The 22,467-nt window shown below is 43.6% G+C and overlaps 1 protein-coding gene across 2 annotated transcripts in view; it reads right to left on the bottom strand.

Moving 5' to 3' along the window:
- The window catches only part of MNMIP1 (manchette microtubule inner protein 1), a 79,782-nt gene that overhangs the window by 31,021 nt on the left and 26,294 nt on the right, over positions 1-22,467 (bottom strand). For both annotated transcript variants that reach the window (XM_088460388.1, XM_088460378.1), the window contains exons 8-9: positions 5,956-6,068; positions 2,496-2,594 (exon numbers count right to left, since the gene is read on the bottom strand). In XM_088460388.1, coding sequence (XP_088316514.1) covers positions 2,496-2,594; positions 5,956-6,068 — 212 coding nt within the window. The remainder of the gene's footprint in view (positions 1-2,495; positions 2,595-5,955; positions 6,069-22,467) is intronic.

The following is a 22,467-nucleotide window of genomic DNA, read 5'->3' as shown; positions in this document are numbered from 1 at the left end:
GGCCCAAGGACAATTCCATCTTGCACCTCTTTTTTTTCTTTGCATTATGTACTATTTGGGGCCTAGTTTTTCAAACTGCCATCCTGTCTGCCACTGCAGTGTCACTCCTAGATGGGCCACGTGTTTGCGCCGCCCACTCGTGTCGCTTAGCATAGTCATCCAGCTACCTCAGTGCAACCTTTTGGACATTAAAACACTATTATGAGGTGTGAGGTGTTCAGAATAGACTGGAAATGAGTGAAAATTAAGGTTATTGAGGTTAATAATAGCATAGGAGCAGAAAAACCAACACATTCTGTGATTTTAGCTGTTTTTATGCTTTTTTTTAAAAAAAATACAGATCCAAAACACAAAACCCAGAACCCAAAACACGGAAGGGTGGTTTTGGCAAAACCAATCCAGATCCGAAACACGAAGAAAGATCCAGATCCAAAACACGAAAAGTGGCCGGTGCACACCCCCCTAATATATATATATTATATATATATACACACATATACATACACACACATACTGTATATATATAAATTATATGTAAACCCCCCCAGAAAGTCCTGTATTTGCCCCTGCCCACACAGGGTCGGAGTGACCCTGCGGAGAGCAGGTGTCCAGTGTACCCTGTACCTGGATGGGGGCTGAGCTGCAGCTGATCTGTGTTCTGAATGCAGCAGCACAGTCAGCGCTGCCGCATAGAGCGCAGAGCGGCTCCCAAGTCCCCTCATCAGCATCGCGTGACACATCCTATCCGCAACGCTGATCACTGATATCAGGCCTCAGTAGCATCTCTGCGCTCTATGCAGCAGCGCTTACTGTGCTGCTGCATTCACAACACAGAGCCAGAAGGTAAGTAATCAGGGAGGGTGGGGGTAGGCTCCGTGTAGCGGGGGAGGGAGGGTAGGCTCTGTGTGCTTGGTGGGGGCCCCCACAACTTAGTTTCCCCAGGGCCCCACAAGCTTTAATCCGGCCCTGCATATGTGAATACTTCATCTGTTACTATGGTGATTTTGCTGTTTACTATCAGACCTCCGTTACCGTCTGCGCACATCGTTCTCTGCTTCCGGTGAATGACACGCAAGTGTCATTTCTTGTTACGGGGAGAGCATCAGGAGGATGTTTCAGCGTGAAGTTAAACATACTGTATATTCCTCCAAGTGGGAGCTCCCATAGAGTTCTAGGAGGAATTATTTTAGAAGACACCACAGTTGGTGCCTTGACGCCATTGGTGGACACAAGTATAAATTCCTTAGAGTGCACACTAGCCCTTATGTCTTGACAAAGGCTCCCAAGTGAGCCGAAACGTGTGTTGACAGTTAAGGAAGTGTGACTCTTCATTTTTCTCTATGAGGTATGGTGATTCTGAATATTTTTTCTGGATAATTTTGTACTTATGAAATCTTTATCTACCTCATCGGACATACCTTTTTTAGATATTTTTATGACTTCAGTCATTTAATTCTGGATTGTATAGAATTTTTTCTGTATACATTTTATTACATACATTAGATTTGTGATACTGGAATAAATCTTTTTTTTTTTTTTTTTATCAAAAACTTGACTGGTGGATGCTGAGATATACTTTGGGTTTGGGCACGCATACCCCATCGTTGTGTTTTGGAATAATCAAGTAAAAGAAACCGTGATGTGTAAGATCATCTCGATTAGAGTGTGAGTCCTGGGTACGCTTATTCCGCATGAATCATATAAAGATACCTTTATGAACATTTACCTACTTGCCACTATGTGAGTGATGCTACACAGCACCTTGGTCTAAATTTGTGTGAACACATTTGGGTGAAGGATCACTTTAAAGAAACCTTTTGAAGAACGTATATCTTGTTTCCTTTGTGAGTGCCTCCCCAGTATGTGGGAATGGGATTGCATGTTGAATATCCTCTTTTTTCCTGCAAATGTGACATCACATTATATTAATACACTGATATCTCTCTTTTACATACAGTATGTGTGCTGCAGAGGAGAGTTACCAGTAGTCACAAGGAGGATTCAGTACGAAGATCAATATTCTTTGGGGAATGTATATTTAATTTCTGCATTCATTTTGTGTTTATTTATCTAAGCGCCTGTTTCTGTATTCCCTTTTCCAAAAAGTCCATGCTGGCAGTCTTTTCCGCTTTACAGCGGTCCAGTGCTGCGGAGCAGCACTTCGGGAATCGGCGGAGAGGTAAGTATAATTACCTATGGGTGCAGGGTGTGCGGTGTGGGCCCCCCTGGACCCAGGGGCCCGTGTGCCCCGCACACCCTGCACCCATTATAGATACGCCCCTGAGTATGTGGATGGTTTGAGAATCTGCACTTGGCTATGCTCATTCACCCATCAGATCCCAGCTTTGGTTTTCAAGTTGAAATGGACCAATGCACAAAGGACGACTTTTACACTCCTGCGATAATCAGTAGACCCTTTACCAGCCTTGCCAATTAGATACGGATGGCTGAATAATCATTTGCATACCATACAGGCTTAGATCAGCTCTACTTACATTTGGTAAATCTGGAGGTATTAATATTACAAAATTATCTGGAAACAGGCCACTTTTCCCTTTAAGTTCTCCTCGCCACCAGCCCTCATCTTCTGTCTCCTGCAGTGCAAAAACATATATTTTGAAATTCATATGAGATTTGGAAAACATACAAATCTATTTAAGATTATTCAACACACTATTTTATATTGAATAGACAAATAGTAATACATGCATAGTACGTCATGACATTAAGGGATTATTGCAGACAGCACTCCCATATCAGGGGTATACACAGGATTTGCAATGGGGAGTTTCATATATCTGCTACATATAAATAATTTAGGAGGTGTCCCTCCATGTGGATCCCAAATGTTTCTCCTTTTTTTTTTCAATAGAGCTGTTTCACAAAAAGATAAAATAAAATAATCAGGAGGCAAAACATCCATAAAAGCCAGAAAACATTACACAGCAAAGCATCTTGAATAGTGTTTATTCATGGAGAAAAAAAATGCATTAGATATGAAATATAACAGTCGTGAAGATAAATGGGTGTAGTAGGTATTACCGCCGGCCACCTCCCCCCAAGTGTCTAACCCTAACCCCCCTTCCCCGCAGCCTAAACCTAAGACTCCCGGGGGGGATGCCTAACCCTAACCTCCCCCTGAGGGTGCCTAACCCTAACCTCCCCCCAAGTGCCTAACCCTAACCCCCCTTTCCCCTAGCCTAAACCTAACCCTCCCGGGGGGTGCCTAGCCTTAAGTCCCCACGGGAGTCCTAAAACCTAACACCCCCCCCCCCGCGCGCGCGTGGCTGTCCGCGCCCGGCTTACCTTACCTTTGTTCGGTATGCCAGGCGTCGGGTTCCCGGCGTAGGTCTAATGACAGGCGTAGGGATTTTGACGCCTGTCTTTAGTACCTTGCCGGGATTAGACAGTCGGGAAGCCGGCGGTCGGCATTTAGACCGTCGGCTTCCTGACTACATCCCAGATAAACATGCAGGACTGTGCCATGTTGGGAAAGACAAGGGGAAGGAAACAATGGGGCTGTCTAAACAGCATTGTAGGCCCTGGGCAAAACAATGCACTGGGGCCCCTACCCGCCCATTCATGGGAATAAAAATTTAAACGGTCAATAAAATTAAACCTTTAGATTTATTGGCAATTTCAACAAAATCAATGTTTAAACATAAAATAAAGATGTAAAGCAAAGATTACGTACTCCACCTCCCTCTTCTCTTTTCAAGCTCACAGTTCAATTCCTGCTCTGCACTGCAGCTGTGATTAAAGCATGGGGGGCCATGCCCCACTCCTCTTAATCTGGTTCTGTGGCTGCAGGCTGGGAGGCAAGTAGAGCGGCCAGGGAGCATCTTCCTCTGCCTGACTCTGTCAGCTGCCTTATGCATGGAGCGAGCGGCTGCACACTCCATGTAGATGCCCATCAGCTCAGACGGCCCCTTCTCAAAGGCCCCTTGATTTGTGGGGCCCTGGGCAGCTGCCCAGTGAGCCCATACTTTAAGTTGGCTCTGATTGGGAGGGTGAAAAGGGTTTGTGCTGCGTCCTTAACACAGGATTACAGATTTAAACAAGTCTTAAGCAGTTTGTAAAGGCGGCTCAAAATGTTAAGTCCACGGAGATCAAACTTTAACAAAATGGTCTGGAGTGTTGTGTAAAGTGGCAGTAATGCGGTCCTTGCGGTAAACTGACCAGATAGCGTTGATAGTAGCTAGAAAAGAGAGGGTGGAAGGGTTCTTTCAATGTGAAGGCTTGTTGTAGGCTTAGGAACCTGTGGGTCGGGGAAAGAGATAATAAAGGCGGGAACCCGGGATATATACGTAAATGCCAGTTACAGACAAAATAAGCTCATGGATGCATTGCATTTCCAGTAAATTTGGAATTTGGGGCATGGACACCACATATGCAGCATGGAGCCTCACTGGCCACAAAAATGCCAACATAGATCAGAAACTGCAGGAAGAGTTGGGGGACATTCGGGTAGAGATCAAATACCAGCGATAGTATAATTTAAAGGAGTTTTCTCTAATACGCACAGAAATTAAATTCTTTGCTAGTTCTGATTTGGTTCTAAGCAACTCCTTGGGGTCCAGACAGAGCTGTAACTAGACTTTTTGGTGCCCTGGGCCAGAAAGAGCAATTACAGCTAGTTTCATATAGTTAGTGAGGTAGTGAGTTCGAGTCCCAAGTATGGCATGCTGAGCAATGCGTGTTTTAATTCCAGGGGGATGTAACTGAAGGTGCACATACTGTATCTCCTGTATGGATGCAGGAGCCAGTCAACTAAGCCTGCCTACGTGCCATGCCCCCAATACATTAGTGGAACATTGGCCATCGTATAGAAAAATTTGGTCTTTGTGTGCGTCACTGCTTACATATTTGGATATGAATAATGTCGGAGCGGAGGGTGTGTGGTGAAACTGGGGCATGGCCACTCACCATCGCATGCCATTTCAACTAGCACCCCAACCCCTTTCAATGCCCATGTCTGCTTTACAATGTGAGAATGGGAATGGTCAAAGCTGGATACTGTGGACTGAGAAATGATGTAGGGAATGGGCTTCGCAAAAAGCAAAGAGATGTGATGTGAAGCTCCAGTAACACTGAGGAAGAACATTCTGTTATCAACCTCTATACAAAACAAAGTTCATTTGTCCCCCTTTGGTTAATAATATAGGGGTCAATGTGGAGTTGTATTCAAGTCTGTTTTGCAGACAAATCTTGTGTATTTTCGCACAATGCATGCTCCGTAGTCAAGTGCACACATCTGCAGGCGATGCAGAGTTGTACATTTCCACTTGCTCCTGAAGGGGTGTAAATGGGAGGCAATGCAGCTTCGCATGCAGGCTAAGTTTAGTGCAGACATATTAAGGGTGTGTAAATGGAATTGCATGCAATTCAGAAACAGCCCTATAGATTTGAAAAAATATGGTCAGTTAGAAGTTATATAATGAACAAAATCGAAAGCATCGAACTTCCCTTTAGTATGATTTAAACATGAATATTAGCATAAAGCAGGGGTTCTCAACTCCAGTACTCAACACCAACAGGCCATGTTTTGTGGATTCTTTAAACATGCACAGGGGAATAATCTAATTTGCTATGCCAGTAATTATCCTACCTGCTTCCACAGACACAAATCCTCAAAACATGACTAGTTGGGGAAACTTGAGGGTTGAGGTTGAGAACCACTTGCATAAAGTATTTTGAAATTTTCTTTGTGTTTTAAAACTGGTAAGGTAACTTTAGTAATTACATTCTAATTTGCAGTGCCAGAGGCCATCTTTATTTTGAGACTGCTGGAATGTTGGAATGTCATTAGCTCTAGGGAGGGGCTGTCAGTAGGAGGCAAAATAATAATAGTTTCTAAATCTGAAAGATGTTTTACATTTGTGATGCCAGGTGTTCCATAAATGCATTTTTAAGTTGAGAAAGCATTGCTTAGATAATAGATTGGGGTCACCATACCTTGCTGATAACGGATACCACATCCCCCTTTTTCAAAGCAAGCTCATCTGGCATAGAAGGAACGTAGTCAAACATAACCCTGGCCAACTCATTGGTGTGAAATAGTGAAGGATCTATGGATAACAGTAAAGAAAAGCCATCATGTAATAGATACAAATTACAAATATTCTTATTACATTTTAACATTTGTAATCGGATTATATTACTGCCTTCAACATTAGGCAGAGGCCTTGATTTATATCAATCATGCTTTATTTGTTTACATACTCCCTCCTCACTCCTTAATGCAGTAGTTCCCAAACTTTCTTGAATCACGGTGTCCTAGAGTATCAGCATATTTTTCACACAGTTCATTGCCGAAAGTTGCTTTTTGGGAAATTTAGAAAAAAGTATTAAATTAAGTAAATTGTGTGTATTTGTTATCCTTGGGGTCAGTTATGTGGTGGTGGACACAGTTGAACTTCTATTTGTCCACATATTTTATGTTTGGCAGCCACCAGCCTGGTTTTGCCTATCACACTGACCATAAACAATTTGATTTGGTAATGGACCATCAACCTGTGGCACCCCTGCAAGTGCCCCGCAGCACACAGTTTGGGAACCACTGCCCTATTGTACAGCTTTGTGACCTTTGTCAAATATTAAACAGAATAACAGGCATGATGGCAGGGGCACAGATCTAAAAAAAACAATAATAGTTTTCTGAAGAATGAGGAAAAGGGCATAGGAAGCAGCTAACCCATGGACTCACTAGTGCCCAGCACAGAGACAACAGAGGAGAAGAATGAGTTTTCCAATGTGGTGCATGTAAAAAGGGAGAGGACAATTGACCTATAATTCTGGGCTCAGTGCAGGACACTCTCTGAGAAAAGTATCATATGCCATTTTACGTATATCAAGATAAGTAAAAATATAAATGCTATTACTGTTCCAATTTAGTTTACAATGCTTGTATAATGAACAACACAATTATTGAGAAAAAAATAGTCCAAATACCAAATGCAATTGCAACTAAATTGTATGTGCACTGAACAAAGTTTATAGAAAGATGTCCATCAAAATAATGGTAAAAGCCAGAAAAACAGATCTAGTAACAAGTTCTATAAATATTCTAACTAGCAAAGATATAGTTAGTACACATATGACAGAATCGGTATGTAATCCCAGCGGCTGAATAGCCGCCGGATCAAATGCCGACAGTGGAAGATCAACGGATCAAAATCCTGACTTGGGCGGGTAAGGGAAAACAGTCGGGAATCCGCCGGCTTCCCGACTGTCTAATCCCGGCAAGGGTTAAATGACAGGCGGCGAAATACCAACGCCTATCATTTTCAAAGGTAAGCCGGGGCGACGGGAGCAGACAGCAGGGGGGGGGTTAGGTTTAGGGTTCTGTGGGAGTCTCCTGGTTTAGTGCAGGACACACCTTGAGGTGGAGTTAGATGCACCCTTTGAGCAGAGCATGACACATCCCGTTAACAGCGCGCTGTATTCCGCATTCTATTGCCAACGATAATCTCCCTGAAACTAGTTTTCAAAAGTAGGCAAGTATGGATAATCATGAAATAATCTATGTAGATTATGGATTTAACAGATACACAGCTACATATGAGCTGTCTGCAGCCCTAAAATAATGGATTAGGTATTTTTAACTGCACAGTATAATACTATACTGGTTTCCTCAGAAAATGCACATGTAATATTTTTGTGTAAGGTTGCAGTTCCTGTATGTTCACATTCTTGCATCATTAAATACACTACCCTGTTAATAGCAATGTTTAACTTTTCTATATTATACATTTACAAAGTTGTTGAGAAAATAGGATTTGGGGTCAATTTACCGTTGAATCATTTTCTCTTAAACAGGCTGGGGAACACTGGACCATGGGATTGTAGGTTGGGGATGGAGCTGGCACTTAATGTAAACTGTAGCTTTAAATCCTAAACTCCTACCCCCCTGCAATCCCACAATTCAAGTACTTCTTTAAAAGAGTCCAGAGAGGAGTAGCAGGAACCCCGTGAAACTGTTTAGAACAACCAAACAAACCAGTAGGGAAAAGACCGGTCAAGAACCAAACACCCCACACGACTGAGCGGGAGGGAGGGATCGCAGTGTTCCCCAGCCTGCTTAAGAGTAAAGGATCCAACGCTAAGTCAACCAAAAATCCTTTCTCTTGCAGTAAGGCTGGGGAACACTGGACCATGGGATGTTCAAAAGCCGTCCCCAGGGGAGGGAACGCTCAGGCTGCCTGACCGGAGAGCTATACGCCCAAAGTGGGTGCCACCGGAAGCAAAAAAACTGAAAAGTAAATAAGAGCCAATGTGTGGACAGGGGTCGAGACTGCTGCACAGTGAACCTGTGCTTCTGATCTCCCACATCGTGCTGCCCAAAAGATCTGCAAATACGGAACTATGCCGAGGGAAGGCAATAGCCATAAGGAAGAACAGCTTCCAGGCAACTGACTGAAGATCCATTGAATGCAACGACTCCAATGGAGCCTGTGTGAGAGCCCAGAAGACTAGATTAAGAATCCACGGCGCCACCTGCAGGTGAAACGGTGGCGAATACACAGCACACCGTGCACAATTGGTTTGGAACCTTGGAAGAAGAGCCAAACCAGCTGGAAAGAAAATGAAGGGGCCAAAACCTGGAACATCTCGAGTCAAAGTCAGCAGCTGGCCTCCAAACGCTCCAGAAGGAAAGCCAAGAAATGTGGAGGCGAAAACTTGTAACGGTTACACCACAAGAGGTAGAGTTTCCAAACCCGGAGGTAAGCGCGAGATGGAAACGGAGTCCTGGCTTGCAGCCTAATACTGACAACGAGAGAGAAAGACCTGCAGCTTTATCACTCCCAGGCACAGAAGGCCAGGTGCGAAAAGCAACTGTGGAAGTCCCCCGGTAGAAACAAGCCTAGTTGCAGCGGGTCTGGACGAAGTGAAAGACGCCGCCCTGGGCCTACTGACTTCGGGAGAACATCAGTGTACCATGACCAGCGAAGCCAGCCTGGAGCCACCACCTCTCTCGGGAAGCCTTAATGACGTGAAGGAACAGTGTGGACAGTGGAAACAGATGCTCTGGATAAAAATTCCACAGAACAGTCAAGGCAGCCACTTGAAGAAATAGGTATAAAGAGGTGGAGGGACTGCGCTAAACTATGTTGGTGTGGCTTGTATTGTTGCTTCTAGGTGTAGTGATGGCACTACCACAAACCACAATGAGTACATAGAAACAATAGGGGCAACACTCAGCGCATACGACAGCCCTAGGAATATATATATATATATATTAGGGGTGAGCGAGTTTGGATTTCTGAAATCCGAACCCCCCCGAGCCCCCCCAATCCGAGTCCGATCAGAGTCAGGCTCGACTTTTCCCGCCTGACTCGGATCTGAAATCGAGGCAAAACGTCATCATCCCGCCTTCCGGGTCTCGCGGGTTTTGGATCCTATATAAGGTACCCGCGTCGGCGCCATTTTCTCACTCGGCTGTGGACAGTGAAGAGGGAGGGTGGGAGTTAGGGCTGGCTGGGCTGTGTAGTGTAGCGTAGTGCAGAGTAGTGTTGTGCTGTGCTGCGCTGCTGTTGTCCATAGGGGCTGTGTCCCACTACTTCAATGTCCATAGGGGCTGGCTGTGTTGTGCTGTGCTGCTGTTGTTAATAGGGGCTGTGTCCACTACTTCAAAGTCCATAGGGGCTGGCTGGACTGTGTTGTGCAGTCAGTTGTCCATAGGGGCTGTGTCCACTCCAAAGTCCTGTGCAGTGTCCCAGTCCTAAAGGGGTGCTGTAGTGTTGTCCAGGGAGTGCTCTGTCCGTCAGGGGTGCTCCCCCCAAGTGCTAAAAAAAATTTTTTTTTCTGTGTTTGTGAATTGTGTGCGCAGTAGCCGCACGTGCATCAACAAAGTAGTTCCAAGCGTACGCCTGTGTCATAAGTAAAGGGCCGGCTGGCTTGACCGTTAAAGGGTGCTGTAACCCCCAAAGTACACTCCAAACCAAATAAAAAAATATTTTCTGTGTTTGTGAATTGTGTGCACAGTAGCCGCACGTGCATCAACAAAGTAGTGCCAAGCGTGCGCCTGTGTCATAAGTAAAGGGACGGCTGGCTTGACCGTTAAAGGGTGCTGTAACCCCCAAAGTACACTCCAAACCAAATAAAAAAATATTTTCTGTGTTTGTGAATTGTGTGCACTGTGGCTGCACGTGCATCAACAAAGGAGCAGCGCCAAGCGTGCGCCTGTGTCCCATAAGTAAAGAGCCGGCTGGCTCATTTCTTAAAGGGTGGTGTAACCCACAAAGTGCACTACTCTCCAGCAAAAATAAAAAAATATTTTCTGTGTTTGTGTGCGCCTTAGCAGCACGTATATATCAATATAACATAAATGGAGGACCAAACTTTCTCCGGTAAAAATAAAATAGGGAAAGTTCAAGAACCACTTCCTCCTAGTGCTGTTGCTGCTGCTGGGAGTTGTTCATCATCCCAGAGAGGAAGTAGGAACACCACTACTTTTACTAAACAATTGACCCTCCAACAGTCCCTAGCGATGAGGATGAAGTACGACAGCAGTCATCCTGAAGCAAAACGTATAACTGAGGCCTTGACTGCTATGTTGGTGTTAGACGTGCGTCCGGTATCCGCCATTAGTGCAGTGGGATTTAGACAATTGATGGAGGTAGTGTGTCCCCGGTTCCAAATCCCGTCTAGAATCCACCTGCATCCTCAAAGCAGCAGCGACAAGCGTGCGTCTGTCTGTTAAAGGGTGGTGTAACCCTCAAAGTGCGCTCCACAAACAATAAAAAAATTCTTCTTTTTTTTCTGTCTTTGAGAATTGTGTGGGCTGTAGCCGCACTTGCATCCTCAAAGCAGCAGCGACAAGTTTGCGTCTGTCTGTTAAAGGGTGGTGTAACCCTCAAAGTGCGCTCCACAAACAATAAAAAAATTCTTCTTTTTTTTCTGTCTTTGTGAAATGTGTGGGCTGTAGCCGCACCTGCATCCTTAAAGCAGCAGCGACAAGCGTGCGTCTGTCTGTTAAAGGATTACATCGGTGACAGCATCCAAGTAGGCATGTCAGACAGTCCGTACCTGTACTGGCAGGAAAAAAAAGCAATTTGGAGGTCCCTGTACAAACTGGCTCTATTTTACCTGAGTTGCCCCCCCTCCAGTGTGTACTCTGAAAGAGTGTTTAGTGCAGCCGGGAACCTTGTCAGCGAAAGGCGTAGGAGGTTGCGTCCACAAAATGTGGAGAAGATGATGTTCATAAAATGAATTATCAACTCTTCCAGGGAGACCAGCCTCCAGAACGTACAGAGGGACCTGTGGTTGTGGATTTCAGCGGGGACAAATTAATACTCTGTGAGGATGAGGATGTACACAACACTGAAGAGGGTGAGGTATCGGTGGATGAGGAGGATGAGGACGACATCTTGCCTCCGTAGAGCCAGTTTGTGTAGGGACAGATTAATTGCCAGCTTGTTTTGTGGGGGCCCAAACGAACCAATCATTTCAGCCACAGTCGTGTGGCAGACCCTGGCGCTGAAATGATTGGTTTGTTAAAGTGTGCATGTCCTGTTTATACAACATAAGGGTGGGTGGGAGGGCCTAAGGACAATTCCATCTTGCACCTCTTTTTTTCTTTGAATTATGTACTGTTTGGGGCCTAGTTTTTCAAACTGCCATCCTGTCTGCCACTGCAGTGTCACTCCTAGATGGACCACGTGTTTGTGCCGCCCACTCGTATCTCTTAGCATAGTCATCCAGCTACCTCGGTGCAACCTTTTGGATATAAAAACACTATTGTGAGGTGTGAGGTGTTCAGAATAGACTGGAAATGAGTGGAAATTAAGGTTATTGAGGTTAATAATAGCATAGGAGCAGAAAAACACACAAATTCTGTGATTTTAGCTGTTTTTAAAAAAAATACAGATGCAAAACACAAAACCCAGAACCCAAAACACGGAAGGGTGGTTTTGGCAAAACCAATCCAGATCCAAAACACGAAGAAAGATCCAGATCCAAAACCAAAACACGAAAAGTGGCCGGTGCACACCCCTAATATATATATATTATTTATATATATATATATAAAACAAATATGCAAGGAAATAAATAATTAAAATCGATCTGCGTAAATTCTAAATAGTTTATTTCAAGTATTAACATATATCAGACAATTTAATACACCCTGTCTAAAATATATGTATAGTTTTGGTTAGAAATGTTAAAAGTCTATATAGGGTTATCTAAATTAATAATATGATAAAAGTGTATGGTATATAAGGTTAATAAGTTGTTAGTAAATAATCTAATACCAGTATACTACGTAAAACCTTACATATACAAAGTACAACATGTAACATAAAACATATATTAGAGTGCAAAATTGCGTAATCTGTCCAATTTGTTAAATGTGCAGTTAATTAGCACCGCTGCAGAGTGATACGCGTTAGCGTTTTACTCACTCTGTAAGTTATTTATTGACAATATCCTTCAAGTGTTAATGCTGTATTAGGGCTTGCGGTAAATGCCGCCAAAGAAAAGTTTGTAGTATACACTCCAAATTATGTCCGTACCCAAGATTGTGGTCAAAGCCACCTAAGAGAAAGAGATGCCAGAAAGACATCAATCACCATAGGGTTCTCCAGATGCAGAATATGAACAGCTTGCAAAAAAATTAAGTGGAATAGCATACAGCTCATTAAACAGATACGGTCTTTTAGTAATAATAGAGAATTTAACATCAAGGACAGGATCAGCTGCCAAACCACATGAGTTATATATATGCTCACATGCCCTTGCGGCTTGCAGTACATGAGCAAAACAAAAAAAAAAAGCTCCATATACGAATACAGGAGCACCTCTGCAACATCGAAAACAACAAAGAAAATCACAGTGTCCCACTTCACTTTAAAGAGAAGCATAACAGCAACCCGAGGGATTTACAGTTTATCGGACTTAAGAAGATCATACCACCATCGAGAGGAGGAAATATGTATGATATTCCTAGTAAAGAAGAAACAAGAACCATATACAAAATGGGAACACTCACACCAAGAGGCCTGAACATCGATATGGAAATTGCACCTTTTTAAAAAATAAACAAAACATATATTATATTATTTGAAATATGGTTTTAGCATTTTTATAATATTTTATGGTTTTAGCATTTTTAATACAAATTAACCTCTGCCTCACAGCCCATCTTTCAAAGATATATATGTATTTTTTTAAGAGATGGAGAGAATATCCCATTCTTCTTTGTCTATCCAATTGAGATCTAGTGGTCCTTTTTCATAAGATCACCATACAACGAAAACTAGACCATAATAAGATATATCACCCTAACATACTGTATGTGATAACTACCATCTATTGAATATCATACCAATATCAGTAACCCACGCTCTAATGAATCCAAGTGAAGATCCCTCTAGATTCTTCCTGCATTCTTCCTTTTATTCCTGTGTCCTATGGACACATATAGTTTTGCACCTTTTTGCGCATAAAAACGCTATCCCACCACAGCCTCTTTAAATTGATCTACACCACTAGCCAGAACTAGACGCTCTCTAATGTCTAATCAAAATACCGGTACATATGTCTTGCATGTCTATACGGACAGCCCTCTTTTAATCAGCCAGAGCTAACAGCGCTTACAGGTCTATACCTTACACACCGTGTTTGTGTATATATAACTGTTATGTCCCCCATGGAGATCCTTTAATGTTGTCTAATGTCATGCGTATTGTACATTGTATGTCTTATGTGTATACACCATTAGTTTGGACATATGGGCAAAAACGGAGATATATCCCAATTACAAGATGGCGGAAACGGCATCATCATAGGACCATAAAAGAGCCCCAGCTGGGAGACCCTATATCTGCCATCCTGAGGAAGCCTTACAGGCAAAACGCATTGATTGCAGTTACTTCGATCCCGTCACAAGCCACTAAGCGCTTAAGAGCAGCCGTCACGGGCAGTCTGCCGGCAGACCCCCAGCGCCTCGGGACTCACGTGGAGAGGATGTAATACACCTGAGAAGAGAGGGTAATTAACCCAACAAGACATCATCTCTAAACACAGAGTGCAGACTTGCACCAGATAGGACTGGAGTCAGTCCACCTTAACCCTAGCGGCTTTGACCGCAATCTTGGGTACAGACATAATTTGGAGTGTATACTACAAACTTTTCTTTGGCGGCATTTACCGCAAGCCCTAATACAACATTAACTCTTAAAGGATATTGGGGTAGATGTATTATAGCGGCACTTAACGTGCCGCTATAACGCTTCCCGCTTCGCCTCTTTACCGAGGCGAAGCAGGAAGCACTACCGATGAGATGTATAAACATCTCATCGGCCGGAGAGGGGGAGCGTTAACTCCCCCCTCCGGCGCTACCCGCTAGAGACAGCAGCGCATCAGCCTAGTGTTGATGCGCTGTGTCTCTCTCCCGGCCGGCTCCACTGAGCATGCGCGGGATCTCGCAAGTATCGCGAGATCCCCGCGTGCAGCCCTGGAGCCGGTAGCCACCGCAGCAGGGACAGCGCTGTCCCTGCTGTGGGGATAGGCTAGCGCCAGGCTGTAGCTGTCAATAACGACAGTTACAGCCGGCCGAACGGTCAGACGATCTGACCATTCGTACATCTTGTAGATAGCAGCGCCGATAATGACAGGGGCGCATAGCGCCCCTGTCATTTACCACCCAGACCCACGTTCATACATCGGGGAGAAGCGGTATCAGCGCACATAACGTGCGCTGATACCGCTTCTGAGCTTCGTACATCTACCCCATTGTGCAATAAATAACTTACAGAGTGAGTAAAATGCTAACGCTTATCACTCTGCAGCGGTGCTAATTAACTGCACATTTAACGAATTGAACAGATTATGCAATTTAGCACTTTAATATATGTTTTATGTTACATGTTGTACTTTGTATATGTAAGGTTTTATGTTGTATACCGGTATTAGATTATTTACTAACAACTTATTAACCATATATAACATACGTTTTTATCATTTTATTATTTTAGATCGCCCTATATAGACTTTTAACATTTCTAATAAATTATATATATATATATATATATATATATATATATATATATTTTAGACAGGGTGTATTATATTGTCTGATATATTTTAATACTTTAAATAAACTATTTATAGTTTACGCAGATCGATTTTATATATTTCCTTGCATATTTGTTATATATACTTTATATTCCTAAGGCTGTTGTATGCGCTGAGTGTCACCCAATTGTTTCTATGTACTCATAGTGAGTTGTGGTAGTGCCCTCATTACACCTAGCAGCAACAATACAAGCCAGACCACCATAGTTTAGCGCAGTCCCTCCAGCTCTTTACACCTATTTCTGATGGCTTGGAGCTCGAGCCCATCGAACAGCCGAGCTGTTGTGGATGGTGACCCAAGGCCCCAGAGACGAAAAACAACTTCACGGCACCTCAGCCCAGGAGACTCGAGGCTGTGGCTACAATGAGCCCATCCGGAAGGACCAAGGAGTAGACCTGGAGGAGAAGAACGGAAACCATTCACCAATGGAGAGGAACGGGTGCTGCTGTACAAGAATGGGAACTGAGATGAGAGGGATGCCATGCAACCCTGTCAAGATTGGATAATTACACACTGGGACTCCCATAAGTAGAACCTGGTGTACTGAATGGTCTCCAAATGGAGACCAACTTGCCCAACAACCGAATGTTCAACACGGTCCATGGATGAGACACCGACCGAACCATTGAGACCAAAGTCGATAGGGTCACAGCACTGTCCGCCGCAAGACAACACCACTGGAGAGAGGTGTCGAAGGCCACCCCAGAATTGAAGGCACAGACACGGAAGCAAGGAAGACCTAGCAAAGTCAGAATACAGCCCTGATCTGAAAGTACTTGAAACAAGTGACCTGAGAAGGTCCGTAACTCCGAAGCAGAGGTATGATACACAAGAGGACCAAATTGTGATACCTGCTGTATGCACTATGCGCAGCAGCACCGACCATGTTGTGTTACAACCACACAGTCAGGGCTCCAATGAATGGTAGGGTCTGGAATAGTTAAGTACCCACCGAGGAAGTAGGACAACCTGCCTCAAACAGAATCCGAAAACACACGTTCCAGATGTCTAGCGAGGAGGTCTTGGCCTCCATGCTGTGGATCCCGGATTGAAGAGAATTCCTGAAAACTGAACTAACCACCCAATGGTGCTCAAGGCATGAAGAGACAAGAGCGGCTGGAATTAGCCAGTCATCCTGAGAACTAGGAAGGACATAGAACCCCAGTTTCGATACCTGCGGTGGAACTGGAGCAAAACATGTCGGCTGAGAGAAGTGGGATGAGAGGCCGACCCAATTGTGAAAAGAAACAATAAGCCACACCATGGTGGCAACCTCCGAGGTCCCAGATGGAACCATAGCAAAAATGAGAGAGAGAGAGAGAGAGAGAGAGAGAGAGAGAGAGAGATGCCCCTTTAGGTCCCAGGCTTTCTTGGAGCATTGACCCCATAACAGAGAGTGTTACTAGAAATTCTGCCTCCCGAAAACTAACCCCTGCTGAAGGAGCGGCTTGTGTCAGACTGTCCGTCCGAGGATGCACTACCCTGAAAGAGGAGTGAAAACTTGGCAATGCGGACCCCACCATTGGGGACGGCCTCCAACAGAGTAAAGTCCTTACCAAACCGTTGATAGTGTAAAGCCAAATGGCCCTTTAAGCCAAACCGCCTGTAGCTGACACCTCGGAAGCTGCCTGTGCCCCGTATTGCCTGGCCTCCCACACAGAGCTTGCTATGCATGTCCTGCCAATCCAAGGGAATCCCAGGGCGAATCACTGTGAAGCCCCATGACGAAGTCGGCAGCAGTAGTGACCATAGCTCATGCCACCCATGTCAGGGCTCAACAAGGCCGGATAACGACCCCAGAACCTATCAAACCAGACCAAAGACCACTCTCCAAGGTCTAGCTAGTGCAGTGTTGGCTAACTTTGACACTCCAGCTGTTGTGGAACTATATATCCCAGCAAGCCCTGCCACAGTTTTAGCATGCCCTAATAGCAAAACTGTAGCAGTGCATGCTGGGTTATGTAGTTCCATAACAGCTGGAGTGTCAAGGTTAGCCAACACTGAGCTAGTGGATCCCCACTGGATGATGAGCCCCGGCCAGGAAGGGGCATGTGACAGTCTAAACGCAGCAACTACCGTGGGAGGTTCTTTTCCTTGGATACACAATCCGTTGGAAGCAACTCTGTGAGGAACAGAGCTCTCCGAAACCAGCATTTCCTAAGCCTCCCTGATGAGATTAGAGATTCGCCAAAGGGAAAGTAATGACTTTCCGTCTCCAACGCTTGGACAGACCCAGAGCCACAGCTTGGGAATCCATAACTAAAGCCGCCAACAGAGTGGAGCGCAGCAGCACTGCGAGCAGTTTAGGCTAAAAAACAACCAAGTCACGTGTGCAATGACGCTACTTTGCTAATTATGCACACCCATTAAACTCTATTCTCACACACGCCTGCGTTAGCACAACCACTCCCCCGTTCACAAGCACCTTCCCCTGTTACCACCCACAAATGGCGCAATCAAAGTAGAGTCCTGTCTGTGTACTACGAGCGCTCAATTGTATATCGCAGACGCTAGTTTGCGCACGTGCACTGCGACTTAGACGCATGAGCAGATGGGCGAAAATCGCTCCGAGCGAGCGGCTCTGAATGAGGTCCTTGATCTTAGCCAAAAGGTCGAGAAGCAAAGCATGTTGTCAGAGCCCCCCGCTTCTGTAACATCTGACAGCAGTTGTGCACCTAAACCCAATTAGCAGGTAGTAATTAAAACAGGTACCCAGTTATTAGTAAATTAAAATAGGGTTACACAGACAGCTTAATACAGCAACAAGGGTACTTAGCCTTCCAGGTGACCAACACCCAACACATATAAATGCATCTGCTAGCAACATGGTGTCACTGTAAATGTTAATTACGTTAGTAACATGCATTAAAAACATGCAGATAAAGATTTACAAGGAAATACCTGCTCATGTTTATGTATTCTTGTAGGCGATGATACATTTTACTATGCTTGTCAAATGTAATTGCATGAGAAGGTTCGATGACCACTTTAGTACAGACCTATCCTTGCTACAAAGCTTTATGCCAACATAAAATCCCAGGAGTTGTTTCCAAGCTAAGCCCTCCTACAAGCCCAACCCTTCCTCAAACTAAGAGGGAGAATGTCTACATTTTGTATAGTGCACTATTGCATTGTGATAGGTGGCTATTCCAGACACAATGTGATAAGATTTGGTCACACACATGCATAAATCACGGGATTACTAGAGCTAACAATAATGGGTACTGGAGAAATGTACAGGTTTAGAAAATGCTAATTAATGACGCATTTCCCATAACTAAACTTAAACATGCAGGTATAGAGTCATACCTGCATGTTTAAGTTTAGTTATGGGAAATGCTACCATGCAATTTCTCAGCCCATTCCTATAAGTATATATATACACTTTTTTTTTTTTTCACAGATTACCATCAATTTTGTCCTAAGGCCAATATGTCATAAACTGGAGAATGCTTGCAGGCCATTTCCTGGAGATAGCTTTCCAGTACAGCCTCTCTCATACAGGAACTAACTCTTGTTCTGCTGCACTGGAATAATGTTACCAATTGTATCAGGGGGATGTTGATCTGGCCAAGTACTTCTGAGCCCCTATCATAATTGCATATACACATATACGGGTGTGGTAAAATAAGCTAATATTCAAAATGTCTACACCAGAATCTCACCAGGTTTTGAATGTTGACAGTCAGAATGTCAGCATGGACTTTAGGTTGACAACCAATATGTTGACGTTAAAAAATGGCCTAACTGTCCATCAACCTCACATCTCATTTACTCATAGGCAAACGCAGGGGGGTTTCCGGTTGCCTGGAAACCCCCCTCCCCAGCCCACACCATGATGACCACAATGTAAATAGCACATAATAGCAATACTAATTAATATTACAGATTAAATAATTAGCACCACCTGTTGATCTTTTGAAATGTGTGAGCCTGTAATGAATATACTTGCGCACCAAGGAGATCTGGAAAACATGCACTGTTAGGGGTACACTGATACAGATTATCTATAGGGTCAATTATTAATACTATATAATAATATCCAGTGCATAAGAAGACCAATGTGTACATATGTGTTGAGGGCAGTGCTATGTTATTTTGTTGCTCCCCAGAGTCCCGAACTTGCTCAAATTATCTGGAATGGAGCCCACATGTAAAAAAAAAAAAACATTCAGCTCAGACAGCATGGCACTACTTCTGCATATAATGACTTACTACTATCACTGGTCCTGTATATGTCAGAGTAACTACTTACATTATACTTTGTATATTATAGCTGGTTAAGTGCTTATTATGTCCTCTTCATGGACTGGCCACACTTGCTTTAAAATTAAGCATTTGGAAACCCCCTTCTAGAAGTCCTGCGTTTGCCCCTGTTACTGATGCTCTGTGAGATCAACTAATTACTTTATGTAATAAAAAAAAAGTATAATCTATCGATTAGTTTTTTTGCCCTAGATTAATTCCGAGAATACCTCAGGATATGTGCTATTTTCACATGTGCAACATTGTCCTCATAATGTAAAGGGTAAGCTGTCAGTTTCTAAACATCACCACCTTTCATTGCATAATATCTATATATCTATATAACAGCTACACAGATCAGCTAATCTCAAGGAAGCTGACATCTGATAGCAAACACAATGTAACGCAGTGCTCCAGATTACTGTGCAGATAGTTTTCCCTTAGATCTGTCACATAATTTCATAACTGGATACTCTGTGCTAAACACTTTTTTATGGTTGATTTAACAGAGTTTCATATATACTACACTATAGTTGTGTGCAGTCAATCAGCTGAATTAATGGTTATTACTTTCCCGGCTACTAATATCTTAATAACTTGCAAAATGTGTTATTATTTTTATTAGCCAAAGATGTGTCTTCATACACCTAGGGGTATATTTACTAAAGTGCAAGTTTTTAGAAGTGGAGATGTTAACCATAGCAACCAATCAGATTCTACTTAACATTTAACTAGCACTTTCTAGAAGATAACAGCTAGAATCTGATTGGTTGCTATGCGCAACATCTCCACTTCTAAAACCTCTCACTTTAGTAAATATACCCCTTAGTATCTGTACACCATACGGCAACTCCAAGATGTATAGTGTATTTCTTTCAATTTGCATATTATACGCATCGCAGCATCACCAAAAGGCCACAAACAGATTGCAGCTGCTAGACTGCCACTTTAACCGCACAGAAATTGGTGGCACACACGTACAAAGTCGCAGATTAAGCACAATGGAACTCTACATAAGGAAAAGTTGCAGCTATTCGCATCGGACCCCTTTCGGCACAGATTCAGACTCGGTCACATACAGATGTACTACTTAAGGAGACACAGCTCTATAATATGGGTAATAAAAAAGTTAATTTGTGGTTGTCAAAATAATATAACAATTTATTTCATTAAAACACATGCATAAATCCTTTTAGACAGAAAACAATTATGCTATAAGTTTGCTGTTTGAGATAACTGTACATACCTATATATAATTGTATTTAAGTTAGTGACAAAACGTGATTAATCAATATCAGCTGTCCCGATGATGTATGAATTGTCCTTACAGCATTCCCAAATTTAGATAAGAAGGCAGTTTTACCTCAGTTCATACAGCAAAATCAAAGTGAGTACATTTCCCGTAGTGTGGTATTGATAAAACAATTCTTAACTGCCGGCAACCGTCTCTCACCAACTGGAGGTAAATCCCTCTTAGGACACTATGTATCAATACAAAACAAATCCGGAAAAACCTCATAACATTTTTTTGAGGTACACCACAATACATATAGTTTCCCATCACAGCTGTTGTACATCCATACTGGCTGCAGCTCAAGATGGATAATCGGCTTCTGTGCCTACTCCAGAAGCCGCTCACGGCTACTCCCACGGCACCTGCACCGAGAGCTGCATATAGGGATTCCCCCTTACTACTAGCTGTGTTTCATACATCACAGCATTAGACACTAAGGGGCCTATTCATTATGTTAATTACCCCGATAATTAACAATCCATTTCAACGCGAGCGCAGGAGCAATTCATTATCGCTACTAGCCGGAGACAGGTGATCCAAAAATCAGCTGTCTCCCCAAAGCGCTTCACTGCTCTTTTCGGAGCAGTGAGACAAGTGTGCATACGTGACCTACAGGTCATGCATGTGCACAAGAGCCCCGACATCCGGCAGAAGGAGCCGGACAGGGATGGAGGGATCCAAAAGGATCCCTCTTCGCGACCCGGGACTCCTTCCCATAGGGAAGGAGCGGGTAGTGGGAGCACTCGCCATCTGAAGATGGCAAATGCTTTCGCACTCAAGCTCCAAAAATATTATATTTTCTGAGCTTGATGAATTCTGTCCCCATATTAGTATATGGGGACAACCGGCTATTCCGCTAGAGGAAGGTAAGTGGGAGATAGCTGTGATATCTCCTGCTTTACTTTCTTGATGAATGGCCCGAAAACTCTACAATTGCAGTTGAAAATGTAAATTTTTACCTGCATTTATAAAAATTAAGTGATGATAAATTCGGCCCTAAAGAGAGATTTACCTCCATGTGGTGAGAGCCAGTTGCCGGCAGTTATCATTTGTTTTATCAATACCACACTACAACATATTTACTCACTTTACACTTTGCTGTATGAACGATGGTAAATCTGGAATTCGGTTGTGTCCTCATACTATATAAATCAATGGGACAGTTGATATGTATGAATAATGTTTTATCCCCTACTTAAATATAATTATATATAGGTGTGTATATATAGTTAGTTATCCCATATAGCAAATTCGGGATGTAGTTATAATCCCGACAGTTGAGATGCCGGTGCTTAGAATGCCGGCGCCGGAATCCCAACACCTGTCAGAATCTCTGCGCCGGCATCCCAACTGCCTGCATCCCGATGGTAAGTGCTGGGGCTAGGGAGCAGATTAGAGTTAGGCACTAGGGGGAGGGTTAGGGTCTAAGGGGGAGGGTTAGGGTTAAGCACTACGGGGGAGGGTTAGGTTTAGGCACTGGGGAGGGAGGCTTAGGGGTAGGGAGAGGGGGAGGGTTAGGTTACTGACTGACAGGTGTTGGTATCCTAACCCTGTCGGGATGCCGGCATAGGGATTCTGACTGCCAGCATCCCGACTGCCGGCATCCCCTACCCAACCCAGCAAATTCATAAAATAATTATGTTTTCTATCTACTAAGATTGTGTTTTAATTAAATAAATTGTTATGATGTTTTGACAACCACAGATTTACATTTGCTTTTACCATATTATAGTGCCGTGTTTCTTTAGATAGTTTTTTCTGGGTTGGCTACCTTCACAGCTGCATAATATTGGTATTCAGCAAAAACACTGAGGGGTATATTTACTAAAGGTCAACTTTGTTTTTTTTG

Source organism: Taudactylus pleione, unplaced genomic scaffold (assembly GCF_031769625.1).
Source record: "Taudactylus pleione unplaced genomic scaffold, aTauple2 ptg000007l, whole genome shotgun sequence".
In the NCBI taxonomy this organism is placed as follows: Eukaryota; Metazoa; Chordata; class Amphibia; order Anura; family Myobatrachidae; genus Taudactylus; species Taudactylus pleione.
Note: the sequence above shows the minus strand (reverse complement) of the source record. Positions and strands in the feature narration are given on the sequence as shown.